We start from the raw sequence: 24759 nt of genomic DNA, 5'->3' as shown, positions 1-24759 counted from the left end.
TGTATTTTGCAAAGTTTAGTCTTTACACCTGTCACTGTGCAGTAATCACTATCTGTACCCCTGCATTATAGAAGCCCAGCTGTCAGGGGTGTGTCCGGCGACCAGCTTGTTGACTGTTTTAAATAACAAACAGCAGAATTGTGACTGCAGTTCTGGAGTATGATACAGACTATATCTCAGTATTAGTACAAGATAAGAAACATATTCACAATGAGACCTGAATTTTTAGGAAGTACACACTACAGTACATCACCTTGCTAATACATTGCTTCATCTACTTACCGCTATAGGATATATACTGCCTGTTGCAATTGTATCTATATGAACCCACAACAGCTGTTATATCTGCACTGACAGCACAAAGGTGTAGCTTGGGCCCCAATGGGAAATCTGTATCTTGCCCCTTCCTAAGCATTATATGTCCTTTTTTTGTACTTTTAGGTAGCAAAGGAGCACCCTATAGCTACGATACAGACGGTACCCCCAAATACCGTCTACAAAGAATATACTGGTAGTTTTCTATTTTGTAAAGCAAAGTGTTAAAGGCAAGTACTAAAATATCAGAGAAGTAGAGATGAGACTGTTACATAGATATCGTCTTCTGGTGGAAATACAACTCAGTCCTACCATTCATGGGTCTATTGCCAGCAATATTGAGGGCACTGCGTGACTGTGTGAAGGCTTGGCCGGCGTGCAGGAAGCGGACTCCTGAGATTTGGACCAAACTTGGCTCATCCTTCAAGGCTTGAGCGATAAACACGACCCCCAGATCTTGTGATCCAAGCGTTTTCTCGCTTCTTTCATAAGGACAATCTGTTATATCTGACGGAGGAATGGAGATTATAAGGAGAGAAATGTGTACGATTAGAATGGTCACCACCGATGATGAAGAAAATGTCTAGAACCTCCGGACTCATGCAAGGTACATACAACATGTGTTTGGTTGTAATATAAGACTCGGGTACTTGGGCCAACAAGAGGCAGGAGACCCCTTTGCAACTCCTATAGTTATAATATCCGAATTTTTATTTTTAGTTATATAGGTCTAACATTTTGTGCTTATTATTTTTGTTATATATATATTTATAGGGGATGGTGCTCCATTTTTTGGATGGGGACCAAAAATTATTAGCAGTGACTTTATGTGGGGACACTCGCTAATATACATTCCGGCCCCCCGTCACACTAATTCTGAGATTTTCATAGCGCTGCCGGGGGACCGGAAGTCCAGTGGCATAGCCTTCTTTGATGACGATATGACTCTTCATCATGTACTTTATGTAATCAATGTACTACTGCTCCTGCTTGTACATAGAGTACAGCGGGATTGGTCACATGATAGGTCTTATCGTGATCCCAAAAATACTGTGCAACTAGTCTTCCGATCCCCTGGCAGCGCTACAAATATCTATGAAAATCTCAGAATCCGCGCGACGGGGGACCGGAATATATATTAGAGTGTGTACACTGCTAATCATTTCTGTTCCCCGCATAACCCCTTTAAATGATACCATTTTAATTGGCTGCAGTCACCACTAGAGGGAGCTTAAGAGATTACTGCATACTATGTATGTGAAGGGTTGCGGGCCAGTACAACCCAGCGCAATACTCCATTTGCCAATAGGGGGTGTGTTGGCTCATCCAAAACTGTTTCCACGGAGGTGTCACAGCTGCTTTTTTGTGCTGTGCAAGGATTAAGACCTGGATAAAGGATCAAAACCTGGCCACAGCGTGTGACGTCATCTTCTGGAGACCTTTATAGGGAAACTGCTGTCTGGATTCCTTGCTTGTTATCAGCGCTGGTGGTGAGTTTCCTGGCATTTTCCTGTTATTCCCTGTAGATCCCTGTGTTTGACGCTGCTTTGACCTGATTATTTGTGTACTGACCTCTGGCCTGACCTCATGTTACGGATATCTCGACCTGATACTGCCTGCCTTTAACCGACCAGGAACTGTTTAATAATGACTATCTGCAGCTCGACCATCTATTTAGCACTATCCAACCCTAAAATCCAACCAGTAAAGTCCACACTTTCTTGGGTTAAGGATGAAGAATGGGAGGACATCTTTAACACCTCAGATTAGCCAGTGTTATCCAAAAATGTTCCCTAGAATTCACCTCCCTTGCCTGTTGTCAGACTTTTCTTGCACTGGAGTGCAGCTCCAGTTATGACAAGTTCTCCAACCTCTTGTAGCCGGGGTAGGCATTCAGGTACAGTCTTAGGAAAATAGGGAACGTTACAGTTTTTACATTCTCAATAATAAATCTGTATGCAGTAAGATCCTAAGTTCCCCCTAGTGGTGGCTTTGGCAGACAGAATTTGATTATTTCCCTCTAGGACTGTGTGACGAGAAACAGGATTTAGAGATCTGTATCACAAGGACGGTTTCTGACACCTATAAAGAACCTCACAGAATAACGGACCTAAAAATAACATGGTGTTAAAAATGTGGACATCCACTTTAAGGAACATTGCATTTGATTGAGGAGATGTGGTCCCTTTCTGGCCATGGTCTAACTGCCCAGTTGATCAGTCTGCTTCTGTTCTAAGAGGGTCCATTTTACAGCTATATACAAACATGCCCTAGCCTGGCAGAAAAAAACAATGATAGGAAAAATGTTTAAATATAGTGCCTTGCAAAGAGCCAACTGACCCCACATTTTTGGGACCATGAAAGAAAACTTTTTAGATCATCTCTGAGGCCATATTTCTACAATATGTTGAATTATTTTTTGTTATAAATAAAATTACATAATAAAAGTGATACAGAAACTGGAGAAAGAGATCATGTACTGGGTGTGAATATTTACCTGAGACTCCTGCCCCCTGACATCGCTTGTAACGACTGATATACTCGTCTGTTAGGTTCCCTTGCACGGTAATATCTCTACTCAGCAGGGCGACTATAGGCCTTAGAGAGATATACTTATCCTCTATAGGTTGCTCTAAAATATTATAGGTATATCTGCAATATGAAAAACTGCAAAATGAACCAGAACTTGTAGAGTACACAAGTAACATAACTCAAAAACTCTAAGGACTACATGATACAACAAACCCATATTGTACCCACTGTTCCTATATTCCCTATGGGTAGATTTTACACCTTTTTCTTATCCTCATGTAAGAAACTTCCTAGTGCAACTTTGTACATATAACATGTTTGGGCCAAATCCCTTATTGACTAGAATATGGGCCATAGCACCCTTATAGGGCTCGAGGAAACTGAATGTACTGAAGGGGTCCTCACATCCTAGGGCTGTACCTATAACTTGCCTATGATACAGAGGGAACATGTACATAGTTATATACTTTCATGGTCAAATGGGACAACAGTAGAAAGGGATTTTATGACCCTTCAGAGTAAAAAACAAACAAAAAAACAGTGATCACCCTGTTACTTATATGCTGCAGACCAGCAAAGGGAAAGCTAATGCAGCGTGCTAATGAGAGGACCCCATTAAACAACTCATATCTAAGACTCGTGGACCTCTAAGAGAGTGACGTGGGGAGAGTTTGATATTGGGTTAATTCTAGTCAAACCATAATTTTTGGGGTTTTCATATGGTACAGACATAATTGGCACCACCATCTCTAATCATGAGGATTTATTGGTTGTTAAATAACACAAGGTCATTACTTTGCCTAATTTGAGAAAGTCCCAATAAGCCAATACCAACCATTATTCTGGACTATACAACTGTGCCCGAGTTTACCTCTTTTCTACTTCAGCAAAATTGGCCAAAAAGTATCCTTCACATATATATTTTTTTTAATTACCACTTTGAGATATCCACCCTTTTAAAACACGGAAACATGTAAATTCAGTAGTGTCACTAGCACCAGGCACTTAGTGGGCATTATTTATGACGTAAGGGTCATTGTGGGTGGCGTGGGGGCAATTATGTATGCTGTCATTGTGGCATTGTGGCTGTCGTCAGGGATTTGTGGCGGTCGTCAGGGCATTGTGGCTGTCGTCAGGACATTGTGGCTATCATGGGGAAATTGTGGCTGGCACAAGGGAAGTTGCAGCTGTGGCTGTCATCGTGGCATTTTTCTGGCATAAAGGACATTTTGGCTGAAATGGGGGCATAGTGGCTGACATGAGGGCATTGAGCTTGCTATGGGGCATTGTGTTGTCATGGGGGCAATTTGGCTGTTATAAAGGCATTGAGGTTGTCATGGGGGCATTGTGGCTGGCATTAGGGAAATTGTAACTGTCATAGGGGCAATTTGTGGCTGTCATTAGGGCTGGTATAATGGACATTATGGCTATCAGGGGGCATTGTGGCTGGCATAAGGGACATTATGGCTGTCAAGGGGGTGATTGTTATTTTCAATGGCATCCACATCCTTCTGACGCAGAGGCAATTGAAAGCTAGCAGAGGAAGCAACGGCCACCATTAGGTTATGGCTGCTTACCTGTTTCTAACTAAATAATGTTATTGCCAGTTATTGTGTCTGACATGCAGACATGATCACTGCATGTCAGACGTAGATAGAACGCCATTCCAAGCAGGTATGCGAGGGTTTACGAAACAGAGGTGGGAACTGTATCTAGCAAGGGGAGTGATGAAGGGCATAGTGGCTGTCATTGGGGTGTAGTGGCTGGCATAGGGGGCAATGTTTATGGGATAGGGGGCACTGTGGCTGTCATGGAGGCTTTGTGTCATAGGAGCATTGTGGCTGGCAAAGAGTGCATTGTGACTGGCATGGGGGCACTGTTGTCATGGGGGCATTGTGTCTGTCATGGGAACATTGACTATATTGTGGCTGTCATTGAAGGCATTGTGGCTGTTGTGGGGCATTGTGGTTGTTATGGGGACATTGTAGTTGTTGTGGGGACATTATGGGTGTCATGGGAGCATTATGGCTGTCATAGTACATTCAGGGCTGGCATTGGGGGCATTACGGCTGGCATAAAGGGAATAAAAACAGTGTGGCTGGCATGGAAGCACTGTGATAATGGGGGCATTGTGGCTGTCACAGGTACATTTAATGTATTGTGTATCATTGGGATGTTGTATACTTTTGTATTGTACTTTGGAAAAATAAAAACCAATTTAATTTCAATGTAATGTATAGTGGCTATCACTGGGGCATTGTGGCTGGCAAAGGGGGCATTAATGGCATTGTGGTGGTCGTTGGGGATTGGTGGCTGGCATAAGGGACATTGTGGCTGTCATGAAGGCAATCTGTGGCTGTCATGGGGACATTGTGGTTATCATGGTGGCATTAAGGCTATCATTAGGGTTATTGTGGTTGTCGTGGGGACAGTGTGGCTGTCATGGGGCATTTACCAGTGCCTCATCTTGCTCTGGTTGTTTTCAAAGTCTAGCAACATGTCCTGGATGATTGGTGAAGTCACGAAGGAAGGAACAACCATCACGATAATAATCTCATTCTTCATCTCTCATTCACACTGGCACTACCACCAATTGCTAGGTGTCTGTCAGAGGCCGTTACTTTGGTCAAGGGTTTTTCATGCTCCTATAAATGTCTCTCCTGGGCCTGCAACATTGCTCATATATAAATCTGAAATGGAGGTGACGTGGATTATTCTGTTGCTAGTGTCTACATAACGTGAACAAACACCTAAACTACATAAATAATAATGTCTGGACATTGTTGGACTCACCTTAGAGGTGGACTGATAGAAATGTGTGTTCCTTTAATATTCACAATGGTTAGGACCTCTTCCTGTTTTACAGGTTTGGCCAAACTAGCTCCGCATAGGACAAGCTGACCCCCTATACGCCAGTCAACAGGATCCATTACGGTCAGCTGTGTGTCATTGGCTCTAGCCGGATATGCAAGATTTGTGGAAATGAACTTCGGGACCCAACCTAAAAAAATAAATATAATAAAAGTCATTACAATGCTGGCCATACACATACGAGGTGCGTCCCGAAAGTAATGAGAATTATTTTTTTACAATTCCTAAAAGGGCTGTGTGAGGAAAGTGGGGATGTAGGTTGTTGCAGGGGTATCTCAAGTGTATGGCCGGACCATCCTCAGTTGGGCCCGAGCTTTTCGAAGCGTCGGTATGTTACAAAAATGCACCCTTGTTTTTCTCTCTAGTCATGGATGAAAATGCAGAGGAGCATCGAGCAGCGTAATGCAATAAAATCTTGCGTGAAACTTGGAAAAACAGCTTCAGAAAACGTAGAGATGCAGATGACAGCGTATGGGGAAGCTGCTTTGTCGTCAGCACAAGTTTTCAAATGGCACAAAGCCTTCAAAGGATGGAAGGGAAGCCGTTGAGGATGAACAGCGCTCAGGGCGACCTTCAACTTCAAGAACTGATGAAAATGTGACCGTTATCAAGGCTTTGGATCGGGACCGACGCTTTGGGACTTACCCATGGGACTTACTTCGAAGGTAATTGAGCCTAATTGTATCTTTTTTGAATAAAAGGATTTTTTTTTTTAAAACAATTCTCATTACTTTTGGGACACACCGCGTAAGACACACTCCACTAGTCATAATTTGCATCGGGCCTTCCATTGATCCCAATGGCCGTAGCTCCCATACGGTAAGACAATTTAAGACATCATGATAATGACCATGCCTACAATAACACTCTATGAGCGCAGGACATTAGACACAGGCTATTTGGTGATGGTCAGAGGACTAACCAGAGTCGCTACATAGTTTTGATTGACACGTGAAGATTCCCCAAGAACTAGTAGCCAATTTGAGGAGGATGGGGGTGGGAATTTCTTGACCTTACCTACAAAGTTGGATACAATTTTTCTCCATCTTTATTTATGTCAACTATTTTCCAGGGAGTAATGACATCTGTACAGCAGGGGTGCACAACTTACAGATGTTTTGGAGATACTCTGACACAGTCGTCTAGACATCACAATTTGTAACAGTCACTCAGATCCTTACACTTCTCCATTTTCCTGCTTCCAACACATCAACTTCGAAAACTGACTGATCACTTGCTGCCTCATGTATCCCACCTTGACAGGCGCCATTGTAACCAGATCATCAATGCTATTTACTACACCGGTCAGTGGTTTTATGTTATGGCAGATCAGTGTAAATGGCCCATGCTAGGTGTGGGGCCCTATTACAGATTTTGTATTGGGGCTCAGGATCTATGTAAGCTTCTGTTTTTATGGTGCCACGCTGTTCTTCCATACAGAGGCTCACAGGTTATTCCAAATAAATCCACCATATAAAAAAATTGTGCTATTTTCCCTCGGACACCATAAAGGCATTCTCTCTTAAAATCACTGCTACTAGGGAAGAATATATCATGCACAGGCACCATGTGGCGGTATACGGAGTGCCTACGGCTCTGAGGACCCTTTTATACTGTGCAATTATCGGGCAGACAAGTGTTCATAGAACGCTCTTTGCCGACAATTGCCCTGTGTAAACAGGACAGCGATCAGCAGATGAACAAACTCATCTGCTGATCATATCGTTTTAAAAAACTGAAGTATAAGGGTATGTTCACATGCAGTAGCAAAATACGTCTGAAATTACGGGGCTGTTTTCGCCTGAAAACAGCTCCTGATTTTCAGAAGTTTTTGTAATAACTGGCATTTTTCGCGCCGTATTTTACGGACGTTATTGGAGCTGTTTTTCAATGCGTTCAATGAAAAACGGCTCCAAAAACGTCCCAAGAAGTGACAGGCACTTCTTTGACGCGGGCGTCTTTTTACGTGCCGTCTTTTGACAGCGACGCGTAAGATGACACCTCTTGGGAACAAAACACCGTAAATCCCATTGAAAGCAATGGGCAGATTTTTGTAGGCGTAATGGAGCCATTTTTTCAGGCATAAATCGAGGTGTAAAACTCCCGAATTATGTCTGAAAACAGTGCGTGTGAACATACCCTTATCGTTGTCGGCAGCACATCTCCCAGTGTAAACAGGGATTTGCGCTACCGACATGATAATAATGTATGGGGACGATCGATCGGAGTAACGACCTCTCATCCTCATCCATACCTCCATGTGAAAGGAGCAATCGAGCGCTGATCAACGATGTCTCGTTGATCGGTGCTCGTTGCGCCGACCAAAATTGGCCGGGGGCCTCCTCAAAGAATGCGTCAATCAAAATCAAAATCCTGAAAGAAAACGTCATGAGGTTGTGGCCCCTTTAATCCACGCATGAGTACAATCCATTTTATCTCAGACATTTTCGCAGAAGAACAATGAAGAGCCGTCTCCCCCGTACCTGCGTTTCATCACGTATTGCACACAAGCACTTTTTTTCCTCCATGTTCCCCCGCATACAGCTGGCACCATTTTGACATTATTGGCACTTAATCTATGGCGCTATTGAATGAGACAAGGAATATTTGCCTGCAGGAATCTGAAGACATGCTGAAAGGATCGTTTAGATGCTAAGAGCAGTTGGCTATAACGACAACATATTGCTAGGTAAATTTTCATCGCTGTCAATTGAATTACGCATTATTGTTAATGGGAAGATGTCTGTTACACAACATTGAGCATGTGCCCGATTATGACCAATTTTGGACAATTTGCCGAAGAAACATACGACCCCGAGGAAGGAGAATTATAAAAGCTCGCTAAGAAAGTTAGGGAAGTGATCACTGAGTGAGTAATTGAGAAGTCGATATTTTCTCATTTGTAACATGTTCCGCTCGGATATTTAGGTCTCGCTGCAAATTGTGGGATTTACATATCCCGGGAGGTGCAGAAATAATGTACAAGACTGATCTTAATTGTTAAAAGAATTCAAAGTTTGGCTCCGTATTCGCTCTATTGCACATTACGGCATCAGTAAAATAATTGTCCTCACAAAGAAAAAATGTGAACTCAAAAACTGCTTTATTTTAACTTTGATGGAAAGTTCTAAAGCCTTAAAGGGCCTAACACTATAATATGAATGTAGCTTTACTATTCTATAAAATATGGTCCTTGCCATAGGATTTGATGTAGTCTATGTCGTAATAGCTGTCGATTAAATACTAATATGTAAACTTTCACTGAGCCATTTCTCTCCGCAGCTATACTGTACTTGTCTATGGTTGAGAAATTGCATCAGGGAGTATTTGGTTGGGATTAGTAAACTGCACCCTATAGATGTCAGCACCTTTTCAGCACCATTCAGAGTCCAGCCCCCTATAGACCACAGACTGTTCAGACCCCGGCACACTCCAGACCCCGGCACACTCCAGACCCCGGCACACTCCAGAGCCCGGCACACTCCAGAGCCCGGCACACTCCAGAGCCCGGCACACTCCAGAGCCCGGCACACTCCAGAGCCCGGCACACTCCAGAGCCCAGGACCCTTCAAACCCCAGCACCCTTCAGATCCTAGTACCCTTCACTTAACAGCACCCTACAGACCCCAGCAACCTACGGACCCCAGCACCCTCCAAGCCCCAGCACCCTCTAGACCCCAGTACCCTTTAGATCCAAGTATCCTTCACACCCCAGCATCCTCCAGACCCCAGCACCCCCCAGATCCCGGCACCCTTCAGACCACAGCACCCACCAGACCCCAGCACCCTACAGATCCCAACACCCTCCAGACCCCAACACCGTCCAGACCACATCACCCCCAATTCCTTCAGACTTCTCCTCTGACCGGTTCTGTGGTTGGGGAGACATAGGAGTGGTATATCCCGTCAGCCAGACCCCCACACATCTAAGGTTTATCACTTAAAGAAGGGTGATAAATGTTTGCGGCCCGAAGACCCCTATAACATCCCCAGTAGAGACCTATTATGGTATTCTGATTATCTCTCCCATCACAACTTTCCCTGAACCCCATTCTGCCATCCAAGGCGGACGTGGCCCTCATGTAGAGGTGGTTCCACACATGCGGGGGTCTCTCCATGGAATTCTAGAGCAGGCTTCCCCCTGATTCCCTATCACTATATAACAAGACAGATTCGCAGCTTAGGAGTCTGGAAAAGCTGGATACATTCCCCACTAGGGCTGTAATGGCAGCCATATTAGTTGTCACCCAGCTTTCCCGGTCTCCTGAAAGACGGATCTGCCTAGTTAGTCACTGATACTTCCCCTGCTTCCATATGACTATTTACCTAGGCAGATTTGCCACTGAGGAATCTGGGAAAGCTGGCTTTCATTTCCTTTGAGACCTGTATTGGCTTCTATAATAGTGGTCACCCAGCTTTCCCAGAAATCCTGAAAGACCGAGCTGTCTCGTCACTGATAAATCCTATCATTTCATATCACTGTATAACTAGTCAGATTTGCCATTTAGGAATCTCAGAAAGCTGGGTGACACCTGCCACAAGAGCTTTTTTTGTCTCCCTAAGGCTACATGCACATGTTGCGTAATTTGCAGCGTTTTTTGATGCGTCTTTTACGTTTTGATGCGCAAATCGTGGCGTTTACATGCTGCGTGTTTTGGTGCGATTTTCCTCTGCACTAGACAGATAAAAGCAGAAACGCAAGATATATTGACATGAAGGATTTTAAAATCCGAACCGCAGGTCAATTTACGTGAAGGGAAATACTGCAGCGTGTACGTGAGATTTCCTGGAATCCCATTGTTTATGCTGAAACTGTATTACACTGCGGTTTTGTCGCATGCAAACTTCAGTGTAACGAGCGGGTTCACACTCGTTTAACCCCTTAGATGCTGCGGTATAAAGCAACCACGGCATCTAAGCAGTTAAAAACAGGGGTGTGGCCTGTGACGCTGCATCGCTCCCCTCCTTTCCTCGCGTGACGCAGGGCTTCATAGGAGACCGTCAGAATCACGATATACTGCAATACATTCGTTGGATTGCTATTTCAAGTTCCCTAGGGGGATTAACAAAAAAAAGTTTAAAAGAGATAACGTTTTTTTAATATATGAAAATTGATAATATTAAAAATTTCCCATTTCCCCCCAAACACAATGTAAAAAAATTATAACATTATTTAATCCGCACGGTGAACGATGTAAAAAAAAACAAAAAAAACAGAATCGCTGTTTTTTGTTCACCTCACCTCTTACAAAAAAAATTAGAAAAAAAATGCTCAAAAAGTCTCTGGTACCATTAGAAACTACAGCTCACCCCGCAAGCTGTTCGCATACGTTATTTTTGTAGCGTTTTTATCCTTATTATCGAATCAGAGTAACGGATTATACAACGTAAGTGTGAACTAAGCCCAACTATGACCCGGTCTCTATATAACTTGGCAGATTTGACACTTAGGCCGGGTTACCACGTAACAAACGCTGAGGAAATTCTGCAGCAAAGTGGATGAGATTTTGAAAATGTCATGCCCGCGCTGCGTAAAAAAAACGTTAATAAATTGTCCTGCAGTGAAAAATGTAAATCCATTTCAATTTATGCTGCGTTTTCATTGATCTTCTGCTGCGGGTTTTCCCCATTGAAGTCAATGGGGATGCAAAACCCGCAACAGAAAGCCAAGTGTTGCAACTTTTGCGACGGAATCGCAGCGATTCCGCCTCAAAAATCACAACTCAGAAAAAAAATGTCATACTTACCCAGAACTCCCTGCTTCTTCCTCCAGTCCGTCCTCCTGGGATGAAGTTTCATCCCATATGACCGCTGCAGCATTCCAGGGAGGCCGGACCGGACGACAAAGGAGGGAAGAGGTCACCATGAAAACGGCAGTATGAACGTTTTTTTTTTTTTTTCTACCGCTGCTTTCTGCAGTGGAAATCCCACCCGAAAAACCGCACCGTAACATGGTGCGGTTTTTTGGACAGAATGTGCTGCGGGTTCCAGGTCGGATACGCTGCATAGTTTTACGCAGCATAACCGACCTCTCAGAACCCGACCCGAAAAGCTATAATAGTTGTCACTCAGCTTTCCCTTTGTTTGCGGCTTTGGAAACATCTGTGAAAACCGCCACTAACGAATCTAGGAAAGCTGGGTGACAACTGCTGATTAGGCTATGATGACCACAATATTAGTTGTCACCCAGCTTTCCCTTTCTCCTTAAAGGCAAATCAACCTAATCATACTCTGAAACATGCCCTGATCTATTTCACCATATAACCAGACAGATTTGCCAGTAAGGCGCCTGGGAAAGCTGGGTGACATTGGCGGCCGTATGGGCTTTCACCCAGCTTTCCTCAAGACAGATAACAGATGAATAGAATTAAGGATGAGGCAAGGACTTATATAAAAAGGATTTAAGATCCCGGCCGCTGCCTGTTTTTTTTTCGCTGTCAGTAATATTTATGGATAGTAACCTGTCCTGGGTGACGTCCATGTTCCCGATAAGGCGTTGGAAATTGCTATTGATACGTGACAATTCGCCGGCGCTCTCTTGCCACTTATGGTGCGAGGAAACAAGGAGCTCAAACCGAGACAGCGATAAATTTCTTCAACAAATAAATCAATAACCCTTCCTCCATCTCCGAGTCAGGGGCCGTGATTAAACTGTCAACTATTCCCCATTCCCTTCCTACAAAACTAACGCTACTTTAAAGTGACACCTGATTGGCAGCCGGTTTATGGGTGGCGCGCTCTGATTGGCAGCAGGGCTAAATTTAGCCGTAGGCAAAAAAAAAAAATTTGAAATTTCCCAAAGCACCGCGACCACCCGTGTACTGGGCCTGCCATTCACCCAAGAATTCTGGGATTTTTGCACATTTTTTTTAACACACATTTACATATCAAAGGAGACAGCTGACACGGCTCGCTTAACAGTTTCACATCAAACATGGCTGTGGAATATTTTCAACTTTCCCAAATAAAAATAAAAAAAATTGAAAAAAATGTACGCTCTTCCGCGAGCTGGCCGAGAATTTCAAAGTCTGTTTGTTTAACGATTGGGAACTGTGATATGACTATAAAAAAAATAACACGGACATGCTCTCCAATTTGTTCTAATGCCGTGGACCCGAATGGTCTGAAATGAGAACCAGCGTCGAGCGATTCCGTTTGATGTGAGTGCGGGCAGAACGGAGCCGGCCCCGCGCCCTGTAGACTTGCTTACAACCTCAGCGTTAAACCGTGGACGGTGCAAGTGTTTTCAATGATCTGTAATTGTAGCCATCCAGCGGGGGAATCGGGCCAAGCACACAAAAACTCAAGTTTCTTTTTGTTTTGTTTTTTAACAGACTCATATGGCAAATTAGCCCTTTGTTCCTCAGGCACGGCATGCCCGGTCCTGCTGGAATATGGTATCTCTTAGTATAATCTATTGTTTAAAGATCTGCAATTCTCCTGATAATGATAACGCTTAATGTTTGTATAGGTGTGGTAATCGAAATCAGATACAGGGAGGGCTGCTACAAATTTCTCAAATTGAGAGGAATTTCAGAGAAGCTGGAACCAGTAACGTCTGTATAGAGATGTGCCGGTGCTGGGGGCTCGCCTGCTGTGATTTCCAGAGAGAACCAAGGGCTGAGGAAAGAATTAACTCCTTCAAGGCTGCTGGATCAGAAAGGATATTTGGAACACTTTAAAACTTAAAGGGGTTGTCCAGTTTAGAAAACCCATTTTCAAACACCCTATATAGGAATTCTGAGTTAATAGAGGGGGGTCCTTGGTTCAGGATCCTCATCTCTTGGCCAGAGTGGAGAGCGGTTATAAAGAGCACCTCTCGATCTTGAGGACCTGTCCTGTATTATACAGACAATCCATTAATTTGAATGGACACCATGTAATGCTTAATGTCTCCTGTGGTGGCGCTGCTGCAAAATTAAACACTTACTGCAAGGTGACCCCACAGAATATAGATGATCGATGGGGATCACAACACTTTGTAACCAGTTTATTGTTAAGGGAATCTTCTAACAAATAGGGATTGTCCGCAACGGAGTTCCCCTTTAAACAGGCCCAATCTACACAATGTTTGGAGTAATTTATATATTGGTAAATTTAAGGTTTACTCTATTTACTTCTAGAGCTGCATACAGAATTCTGCTGGTTGCTCCAGCACAGACATTGGGTGCTGTATTTCAGATTTGTACAACACGGATCCGTAATACAGCCGCGTGCTTGAGCCCAAACTCTAACTGTGTAGTTGTCATCTGAGCGCCCACAATACACTGCTTTCTGTCTATAACATAACAGTGCAATTACAGATTAAACTAGTGCGTAGTCTGTTTTAATGCATTCACTGATTAGGGTCTAATCTTGATTGTATGACCTGCAGACCCCCAGGTTATATCCCCTCAATCTGTCCTCATCATGGTGTAGATACAAGTGACCATACCAAAAAGTTTGACATATCTGGAGTTACCGCTGAGCATCCTCAGCCACAAGACATTCACCCAGACATTTTTCCCTATGGCCCAGGACTCCTCTCACAGCTCCTCTGATAACACCCCAAGCTGGTAAATACCACCACTTTTTGGCCTGGGATTTTTTGCAATCTTACAGCAAATGTTCTAGAGTAGTGTTCTAGCCTAGAGGCCCTTTTACACGGGCCAATTATTAGGCAAATGTTCGTTCATCAGCTGATCATCTTGTTTATGCAGCCAAAAATATTATCCTTGTCGGCAGCACATCCGCCTGTTTACACATGATGGAAATGCATAGGGACGAGCGATCGTAGTAACGATCGCTCGACCCCGTGAAAGGAGCAAACGAGCGCCGATCAACGAACTGTCTCGTTGACCGGCTCTCTTTTACACAGCCCACATCGGGCCATGTAAGAGGTCCCTCAGTTACATCATCTCTCTTATACCAAGGGAAGATTCCCACCTTCTTGACTCCATGCACCTGGTTGGCCCATGGAAAAACACAGAGGTAGAAGCAGGAGGTGGTGAGCCCCAGGGACATTGGTTCTTGTTGTCCGCACCATCCGTGTTTATTAGAGTCCATAGCCTTGATTGCCGGAGATTGTGCCTTGGCCGAGCTTTTTGGCAACGTACAAGGAACATCCGTTGAGACGGACAGGTGGCTATTGAATACATGGGTTTCAAGATTCTCTAAGTTCCCTGGGTAGGGTGGTTAGAAGGGTCCAGGAGAGGTTGACAGCTTTCAAGATGGGGTCAAGATGGCACTCTTTCTGTTAGGTTGGGTTTGGAGTTTTTCTTGGTTTATGCAAACTCTTATAGGGTTATTTCCATGTTATAAAGTGATGACAGATCGCTAGGATATGCCATCACTTTATGATCGGTTGTGTTCCAACTTCTGGAACTTCCCCCTAGCCATTGTCTGGCGGCCACCCAGGTCGCTGATGCTCTGCTCTAGTTCCTAGTGTTCCGCGCACAGACTCTCATTTTCTGAAAGGGCCAAATTATTCTACCCATCTTTCCCTGGGTATATCCTGTGCTTAGTAACCCGTGATGAACCTCTCAAATCTGCCCTGAACTGTGACTAGTGACCAGAAACAAACCTTGCCGAATTCGCTAACCTTTTTCTTATACCTGACCCCGTAACTTGCACTTCACCTGTTACATTGGCCGTCACCAATAGAGACTACTCTGGGGGTAACGACCTAGGGTTTCCCCTGCAGCGAACTCCAGATCCCTGTATAGTGGTTAAAGGTTGAATACCAGGGGTTCCCTTAGTCTCCTCTCCTGTATTTAGAACGTCATATCCTTTGGTGACAGTGGGTTAACACCACCCTCTTCTGGCCCTGTCATAGATTATCCCACGGGGCCCATGTCTGACCACCACCGATCTTGAGAATGAAGCAAAAACAATGCACTTGAATGGGGCTGTGCTGCAGTTCCCTACCCAGTGGTTGGCTCGGGAGCCGCTGTGCAGGGAAAAACAGAGAAAGGGCTTGGTGTGGGTGCCAGATGTAGGACTTCCATCGATTATAAAGTAAAAGCACATCCTAGCAATATGCAATCACTTTATAGGATGGGAGTAACCCTTTAATGGTGGGGTATACTTGTAGGACTGGTTAGTTCATCACATGCCCACTGCTTGGAGGTGATATACCATTAGACAGAGGATGGCAGTCATATAGCACGTAAATCAATCTAACTGCACTGAACGCGCTGATATCATAATCCACGGACGTGAGACAAGTGACCGAACACTCTATGCTCTACTGAATGCCGAGACAGTCTGCTATGTGCAGTAGTCTAGTATGTGACGTTGCATCTTTGAGATCAGATATTTTAATGTTAAGCTAAAGTTATGAAATAAGGTGTGTCATAATAATAAAGTAAATTGTACCTAATGAAGTAAATGCACCTCTCTTTTGCAGTAGAGGCAGACTTCTCAACCCTCCCAAACTCTCACTGAGATAACTCGGAGAAAGAAGGGGCTAACCCATAAAAGCGTAAGAGCACCCATCATCCGGTGTAGATGTCTACGCAGTTAAAATAAATAAACAGACCATAATAGCTCACCGTGTATGGAGATAGATGCGTTCCGGACACTTAGGAACTTCACCCCATATGGAAATAGCGGAGCAGAATACGAGCTCCCGTACAGGGTGATGTTTGCTTTTCCTTTAAATGGTTGAGAGGAGGTGCCCACTTGAAGTACACCGCCATCTGAAATCAGTATATAGTGAGCCTGGAGATAAACAGATCCTGATCCTATGAATATCAGCTTACCACCTAGAAAAAAAACAAAGGAAAGACACAATTCAGTATGTAATTTTTTGTAGCATAAAACTAACGTAGGACATGTTTAAAAAAAAACTACTGCCCAAGTACTCCTGCCTGCCTAGGCCAGGGTGAAGATGAATCTCCTTACATAGCGTGAAATGATAGTGAGCCAGATATGTCAGACTGGTATTGGTTCAGCAGCTGGGAACCTTACCGATCCCAAAAACAAGATAGGGTGGCCCCGGCCTTCAATGTGAAGGAGGCCAAAAAAAAAAGATGAAGACAGATAACTAAGGAACCCCTGTGAAGGAACACCCCACTCTCCAATATATCATGATAATTTACTCCTTTATGAATATCTAAAAATCCATCAGTAATTATTACCTAAACAATTCATTAGCTCAGGCATTTACATGCAATGAAGTTGACAGAAGAAATTGACAGTGGGCTCCATTAACTACTGGGCCCCTGTGCAGCTCCACAAGTTCTACTATAATACTGCTCCCTATATACAAGACTATAACTACTATAATACTACCCCTATGTACAAGAATATAACTACTATAATACTGCCCCTATATACAAGAATATAACTACTATAATACTGCCCCTATATACAAGACTATAACTACTATAATACTACCCCTATGTACAAGAATATAACTACTATAATACTGCCCCCTATGTACAAGAATATAACTACTATAATACTGCTCCCTATATACAAGACTATAACTACTATAATACTGGCCCTATATACAATAATGTAACTACTATAATACTGTTCCTATATACAAGAATATAACTACTATAATACTGCTTCCTATATACAAGAATATAACTACTATAATACTGCCCTCTATATACAAGAATATAACTACTATAATACTGCCCTCTATATACAAGAATATAACTACTATAATACTACCCCTTATATACAAGAATATAACTACTATAATACTGCTTCCTATATACAAGAAAATAATTACTGTTATTACTGTGGGGGAATAATACTGGTACCAAACAAAATTGGCGGAATAAGGAGTTAAAGGGTTAGGCATGCATGTATTAAAGTCTTTGGGAAATAAACAAATCCCTTGCTTCGTAGTTCTCATACGTTTGAAAGAAGAGAGCAATGCACATGCCTGGCCCGCTCTCTACTACTGTTACTATTCTCGTCCGCCATAGGCCAGGCATGGACAAGGATCAAGGGACCCTGGGTCTTTCGATAGGTGGGGCTCCCACCTTTCAAAAATGTATGATGTATCCTATGTCACTGGCTCAACTGTTTTCGTATCTCTCATAACCTTTAATGGAGGGAGCAGCACGCATGCTCGGCCCACTCTCTCTTTTCATGGCACAACCGGAGTTAGGGCACGTTCAGACTTGGGAGAATTTTTCCACTGCAAATGTTGGTGCAGATTTGGGGCAATTACGCAACGAATCTGCACCAACATTTGCATATTTAACAGGTAATTTAGACGTTGCAGAAAACACAGCGGACTTGCCACAGATTTCAGTTTTTGCAGTGCAAAGGCTGAAATCCGCAGTGAAATTCTGCTTCTTCTCCGCAACAGACAGTGCATGCTGCGGAGGGAAAATTCCGCACCTCAGCCTATGGTCCACAGTGGAGTTTTCCGCAACGTCTGAACTAACTTGCCTCAAAATACTGTCCGCAGCGGAATTCCACAGCAATTCTGCCACGTCTGAACCTGCCCTAACAGGACCTTTCTTCTCCAAATAGGTGGTGCTCCCATAGGAAGGAACTTTAATGAATGGTCAAAATACCCCTTTATGCAATGCAAATGTGTGAGGTTATTAATCCTTTAAATTACGCTTAGCATTCAAGAAAACGCCGCCAGCAAGATGTCTTGGGTATCAATTGATTGTCTTAATAGCCAGATAAACATGCTGTTATACAAAATTTTTATAATAAGAATCTAAGACGTGACAATAACAAAAATAAAAAAGTAAAGTTAACTTATTTTGAGAATCTACTACATTGCCAAGAGTGAATTGGCTCGGATTAGAGATTGCATTAAAAGTACACGGCCATATATAAATTTACAAGGCCCATTATCAAAACAAGGCCGAAAGAAAGACAAGATGTATCAACGCTAATTCTCCGAACATACACTCCGCACACTTAACTTAAAATAAATAGACAAGGCTGAGGCTTTACAGAGGAGCAGATCCGTACTACTCCAGAGGACTTGACCCCGTCTCTAAAAAGCCAAAACCAAATATGCCTCCAGCGTTTAGCACTGACCCTTAAATTGTTTGCTACAGCTCTGTGAGAAACCTTGCAATGTCCTACAAGCAACCTCAGATAATTTTATAAAAAAATCAATCAACTATTGTTATCGTGGAGGAAAACAAACACGGCTAATGTCGTACAGCAACAAATAGCGACTTCTAATCCTCATATGAAAACTTCATTATACTTGTTGGTTTATCTCATAATATTTTGTTTTCTGCTGTATTGTCTACAATAGCATGTTGCTTATTGACTGAAAAAATATAATTGCTATAATACTGCCCCCTATGTACCAGAAATTAAATACTATAACACTGCCTCCTATGTACAAGAATATAACAACTATAATCCTGGCCCCTATATACAAAAATATAACTACTATAATACTGCCTCCTATGTACAAGAATATAACTACTATAATACTGCCCCTATATACAAGGATATAACTACTATAATACTGCCTCCTATGTACAAGAATATAACTACTATAATACTGCCCCCGATATACAAGAATATAACTACTATAATACTGCCTCCTATATACAAGAATATAACTACTATAATACTGCCCCCTATATACAAGAATATAACTACTATACTACTGCCCCCTATATACAAGAATATAACTACTATAATACTGCCCCTATATACAAGAATATAACTACTATAATACTGCCCCCTATATACAAGAATATAACTACTATACTACTGCCCCCTATATACAAGAATATAACTACTATAATACTGCCCCTATATACAAGAATATAACTACTATAATACTGACCCTATATACAAGAATATAACTACTATAATACTGCCTCCTATGTACAAGAATATAACTACTATAATACTGCTCCTATATACAAGAATATAACTACTATAATACTGCCCCCTATATACAAGAATATAACTACTATAATACTGCCCCCTATATACAAGAATATAACTACTATAATACTGCCCCCTATATACAAGAATATAACTACTATAATACTGCCCCTATATACAAGAATATAACTACTATAATACTGCCCCTATATACAAGAATATAACTACTATAACACTGCCCCTATATACAAGAATATAACTACTATAATACTGCCCCTATATACAAGAATATAACTATTATAATACTGCCCCTATATACAAGAATATAACTACTATAATACTGCTCCCTATATACAAGAATATAACTACTATAATACTGCCCCCGATATACAAGAACATAACTACTATAATACTGCCTCCTATGTACAAGAATATAACTACTATAATACTGTCCCTATATACAAGAATATAACTACTATAATACTGCCCTCTATGTTCAAGATTGTAACTACTATAATACTGCCCCTATATACAAGAATATAACTACTATAATACTGCTCCTATATACAAGAATATAGCTACTATAATACTGCCCCTATATATACACAAGAATATAACTACTATAATACTGCACCCTATATACAAGAATATAACTACTATAATACTGCCCCCTATATACAAGAATATAACTATTATAATACTGCCTCCTATGTACAAGAATATAACTACTATAATACTGACCCCCTATATACAAGAACATAACTACTATAATACTGCTCCTATATACAAGAATATAACTACTATAATACTGCCCCTATATAGAAGAATATAACTACTATAATACTGCCACCTACATACAAGAATATAACTACTATAAGACTGCCTCCTATATACAAGAATATAACTACTATAATACAGCCCCTATATACAAGAATATAACTACTATAATACTGCCCCTATATAGAAGAATATAACTACTATAATACTGCCCCCTATGTACCAGAAATTAACTACTATAATACTGCCTCCTATGTACAAGAATATAACTACTATAATACTGCCCCTATGTACAAGAGTATAACTACTATAATACTACCCCTATATACAAGAATATAACTACTATAATACTGCTCCCTATATAAAATAATATAACTACTATAATACTGCCTCCTATGTACAAGAATATAGTTACTATAATACTGTCCCTATATACAAGAATATAACTACTATAATACTGCCCCCTATGTATAAGAATATAACTACTATAATACTGCCCCTATATACAAGAATATAACTACTATAATACTGCCCCCTATATACAAGAATATAACTACTATAATACTGCCCCTATATACAAGAATATAACTACTATAATACTGCCCCTATATACAAGAATATAACTACTATAATACTGCCACCTATATACAAGAATATAACTACTGTAATACTGCCCCTATGTACAAGAATATAAATACTATAATACTGCTCCTATATACAAGAATATAACTACTATAATACTACCCCTATATACAAGAATATAACTACTATAATACTGCCCCCTATATACAAGAATATAACTACTATAATACTGCCCCCTATATACAAGAATATAGCTACTATAATACTGCCCCCTATGTACAAGAATATAACTACTATAATACTGCTCTCTATGTACAAGAACATAACTACTATAATACTGTCCCTATATACAAGAATATAACTACTATAATACTGCCCCCTATGTACAAGAATATAAGTAATATAATAATGCCCCTATGTACAAGAATATAATACTGTAATACTGCTCCCTATATACAAGAATATAACTACTATAATACTGCCCCCTATGTACCAGAAATTAACTACTATAATACTGCCCACTATGTACCAGAAATTAACTACTATAATACTGCCTCCTATGTACAAGAATATATTTGCTATAATACTGCCCCCTATGTACAAGAATATATTTACTATAATACTGCCCCTTTATAAAAGAATATAACTACTCTAATACTGCCCCCTATGTACAAGAATATAACTACTATAATACTGCTCCCTATATACAGGAATATAACTACTATAATACTGCCCCTATATACAAGAATATAACTACTATAATACTGCCCCTATATACAAGAATATAACTACTATAATACTGCCCCTATATATATATTATAACTACTATAACACTGCCCCTATGTACAAGAATATAACTACTAGAATACTGCCCCCTATGTATAAGAATATAACTACTATAACACTGCTCCTATATACAAGAATATAACTACTAGAATACTGCCCCCTATATACAAGAATATAACTACTATAAGGGCGGGTTCACACATAGCGGAATTTCACTTAAATTCCGCTGCGGACACTCCGCAGCGTTAATCCGCAGCGGAGCCGTTTCTCCATTGACTTTCACTTTAATTTAGCAGTGTTCGTTTACACGATGCGTACAATTCCGCTGCGGAGCATAGGCTGCGGAGCGGAATTTGGTGTCCGCAGCATGCTCTGTCTGTTGCGGAGCAGTGGCGGACTGGTTGCGGACTCATGGCGGAATTTCTCCATTGACTTCAATGGAGAGTCAAAATTCCGCAATGAAGTCCGCAGATCTTATGTGTGCTGCGGAGCGTATTGTTTTTACTACCATGACATTTCTTCATTCTGGCTGGACCTATGTATTTCTAGGTCTACAGCCAGACTGAGGAAGTCAATGGGGCTCCCGTAATGACGGGAGCGTTGCTAGGAGACGTCTGTAAATAGTCACTGTCCAGGGTGCTGAAAGAGTTACGCGATCGGCAGTAACTGTTTCTGCACCCGGGACAGTGACTACCGATCTCAATATACATGTATCTGTAAAAAAAAATATAAGTTCATACTTACCGAGAACTCCCTGCGTCTGTCTACAGTCCGGCCTCCCAGGATGACGTTTCAGTGTAAGTGACGGCTGCAGCCAATCACAGGCCAAGCACAGGCTGCAGCGGTCACATGGACTGGAGCGTCATCCAGGGAGGTCGGGCCGGATGCCGAAAGAGGGACGCGTCACCAAGACAACGGGCGGTAAGTATGAAATTCTTTGACTTTCACTAGGGAAAGTGCTGTCCCTTCTCTCTATCCTGCACTGAATAGGGAGAAGAGAAGCACTTTTCCTGCAGTCCGCAGCGGCCAGTCCGCATCAATTTTCTGCACATTTTGTGCAGATCCGCTGCAGAATCTGCAACGCAGATTCTGTGCGGCATTGATGCGGACAGTTGCGGAGGAATTCCGCCATGTGTGGTCATGCCCTTATACTGCTCCTATGTACAAGATTATATTTACTATATGATTGCCCCATATGTACAAGAATATATTTACTATAATACTGCCCCCTATATACAAGAATATATTTAATATAATTATCTTTTTTATTTGAAAACTTGCAACAAAATATTACAATACCTTTGCAATACACTCATAACAGATAAAGAAAATAAACATTTGTCTCTTAATAACATCACAATCATTAAACAAACCATAATATAGGAATATTGCTCCAGTATAGATTGTTTCAACTATTTTCCATGATATTATTCTAGACAGTATTACAGGAGAGTTCTTCTTTATTGGTGACCGGGCAGCATCGCGCACACCACAGATGATACACGGTCACCACATTTATGACATATAGTGAACCTCTATGATATAAACGGAGTTCGGGCTAGAAGTCTCCATACAGCAGCTGAGAGTTTCACTGTCCCACTAGATGTGGTGACTGCAGGGACACAGCAGGGACATTACTCTGTAGATAAGTCTCTTGTATAAAGATGACATTGGTTTTGTTGTCAGACAGACGGTAGAATATCGCCTGCCGCCTGCTCCTATTCTTCACACTGTTCACATTAATAGAGGTGATTTTCAGCCTCATTCTGGTTACATATTTTTCCTACTTTTTTTTTTAATTCTTCCACTACCATGTCCCGTTACACCCCATCTTTTGGTGGACATTGGGGCGTCAGCAGCTTCATCCTGAGGTTCATTGTCTGGGTTGTGTGAAGAGAATTGCTCCATCTCTGCTTCTTCTTCTCGGTCATCTTCTCCCAGCGCACAGTAACGTCCCTCAATTATCGCCAGCACTGGAGACTCCGGTGATTTCTTTGCTACAGTGATTTTTTTCCTAGGACAATTGACTAATTTACTTCCCCTTTTAACCGTCTGAAATCCCTCCTCATCCATACTGGTCGCTGCGGCTGAATCAGCTGGTTCTTTACTGGTCGCTGCGGCTGGATCAGCTGGTTCCTTACTGGTCGCTGCGGCTGGCCCAGCTGGTTTTTTACTGGTCCCTGCGGCTGGCCCAGCTGGTTTTTTACTGGTCGCTGCGGCTGGATCAGCTGGTTCCTTAGTGGTGTTGGGCAGATGTTTAGATGTTTTGGTGACAGAGTGACTGGATATTTTACTTTTAGCATGACCTCTATTCTCAGTGGCTGGTGACACTTGTGCAGCATCCACAGATGGGACATTCATCTCTGGAGCAGGGTCTCTGGTACTTCGGCTCACATCATCGCTGGGACTTCCAGGTTCTGGGGTTGTATCTACACATATGGAGACTTCCTCCTGCTCTACCTCCATGGCTCATTTAAAGGTCTCCTCCTTATTATGCTCTGCATGCGGACACTCCCGGAATGTATGTCCAGGTCCTAAGCACAGGTTACAGATGACAGGTCCTGTACAATCATCCTTCACATGCCCAAACTGACCACATAGTGAGCACTTAATACGGGAACAGTTGAATGCCAGGTGTCTGCCCCCACATCTATGGCACCGTCGCGGTTGACCAGGGTAGTAACATATGCCTCTCTCCGAGCCCAGGTAGAAGGAGTACGGCAGATGTCTGGTCACTCCATTCTCCTGAACCAGCTGGATCTTGACAGAATATCCTGCATTCCAGATCTCCTCCTCATCATAGATCTTTGTTGGCAGTCTCTTCACCTCACAATATCTGCTCAACCAGTGCTGCAAATCTGCCAGAGACACCACCTCAGACTGGAACAGGACGGTGGCGGTGACTACCTGGGGTTTAGTCAGCTGGATGACATGTAGATGCTCCCACATCGCGTGCTCCTTTGTATCGTTATAAATACTCCAGAACAAGTCTAGACTATATTGCAGCTTGAAACTGATGTCATAATTCCTGCTGGAGGGAACGTGGATCAGAGCGAACACCTCAGAAGCTTTAAA

The 24759-nt window shown here is 42.2% G+C and overlaps 1 protein-coding gene across 1 annotated transcript in view; it reads right to left on the bottom strand.

Annotated features, from left to right (window-relative positions):
• PKHD1 (PKHD1 ciliary IPT domain containing fibrocystin/polyductin) overlaps positions 1-24759 on the bottom strand; it is a 515144-nt gene that overhangs the window by 247394 nt on the left and 242991 nt on the right. Inside the window, exons 36-39 of the mRNA XM_075860893.1 lie at positions 16251-16463; positions 5641-5848; positions 2813-2967; positions 628-822 (exon numbers count right to left, since the gene is read on the bottom strand). Of these exons, the coding sequence (XP_075717008.1) occupies positions 628-822; positions 2813-2967; positions 5641-5848; positions 16251-16463 (771 nt within the window). The remainder of the gene's footprint in view (positions 1-627; positions 823-2812; positions 2968-5640; positions 5849-16250; positions 16464-24759) is intronic.

The sequence above is a fragment of the Rhinoderma darwinii genome, chromosome 4 (assembly GCF_050947455.1).
Source record: "Rhinoderma darwinii isolate aRhiDar2 chromosome 4, aRhiDar2.hap1, whole genome shotgun sequence".
NCBI lineage: Eukaryota > Metazoa > Chordata > Amphibia > Anura > Rhinodermatidae > Rhinoderma > Rhinoderma darwinii.
The sequence above is the reverse complement of the archived record's forward strand: the minus strand, read 5'-3'. Positions and strand labels throughout refer to the sequence as shown.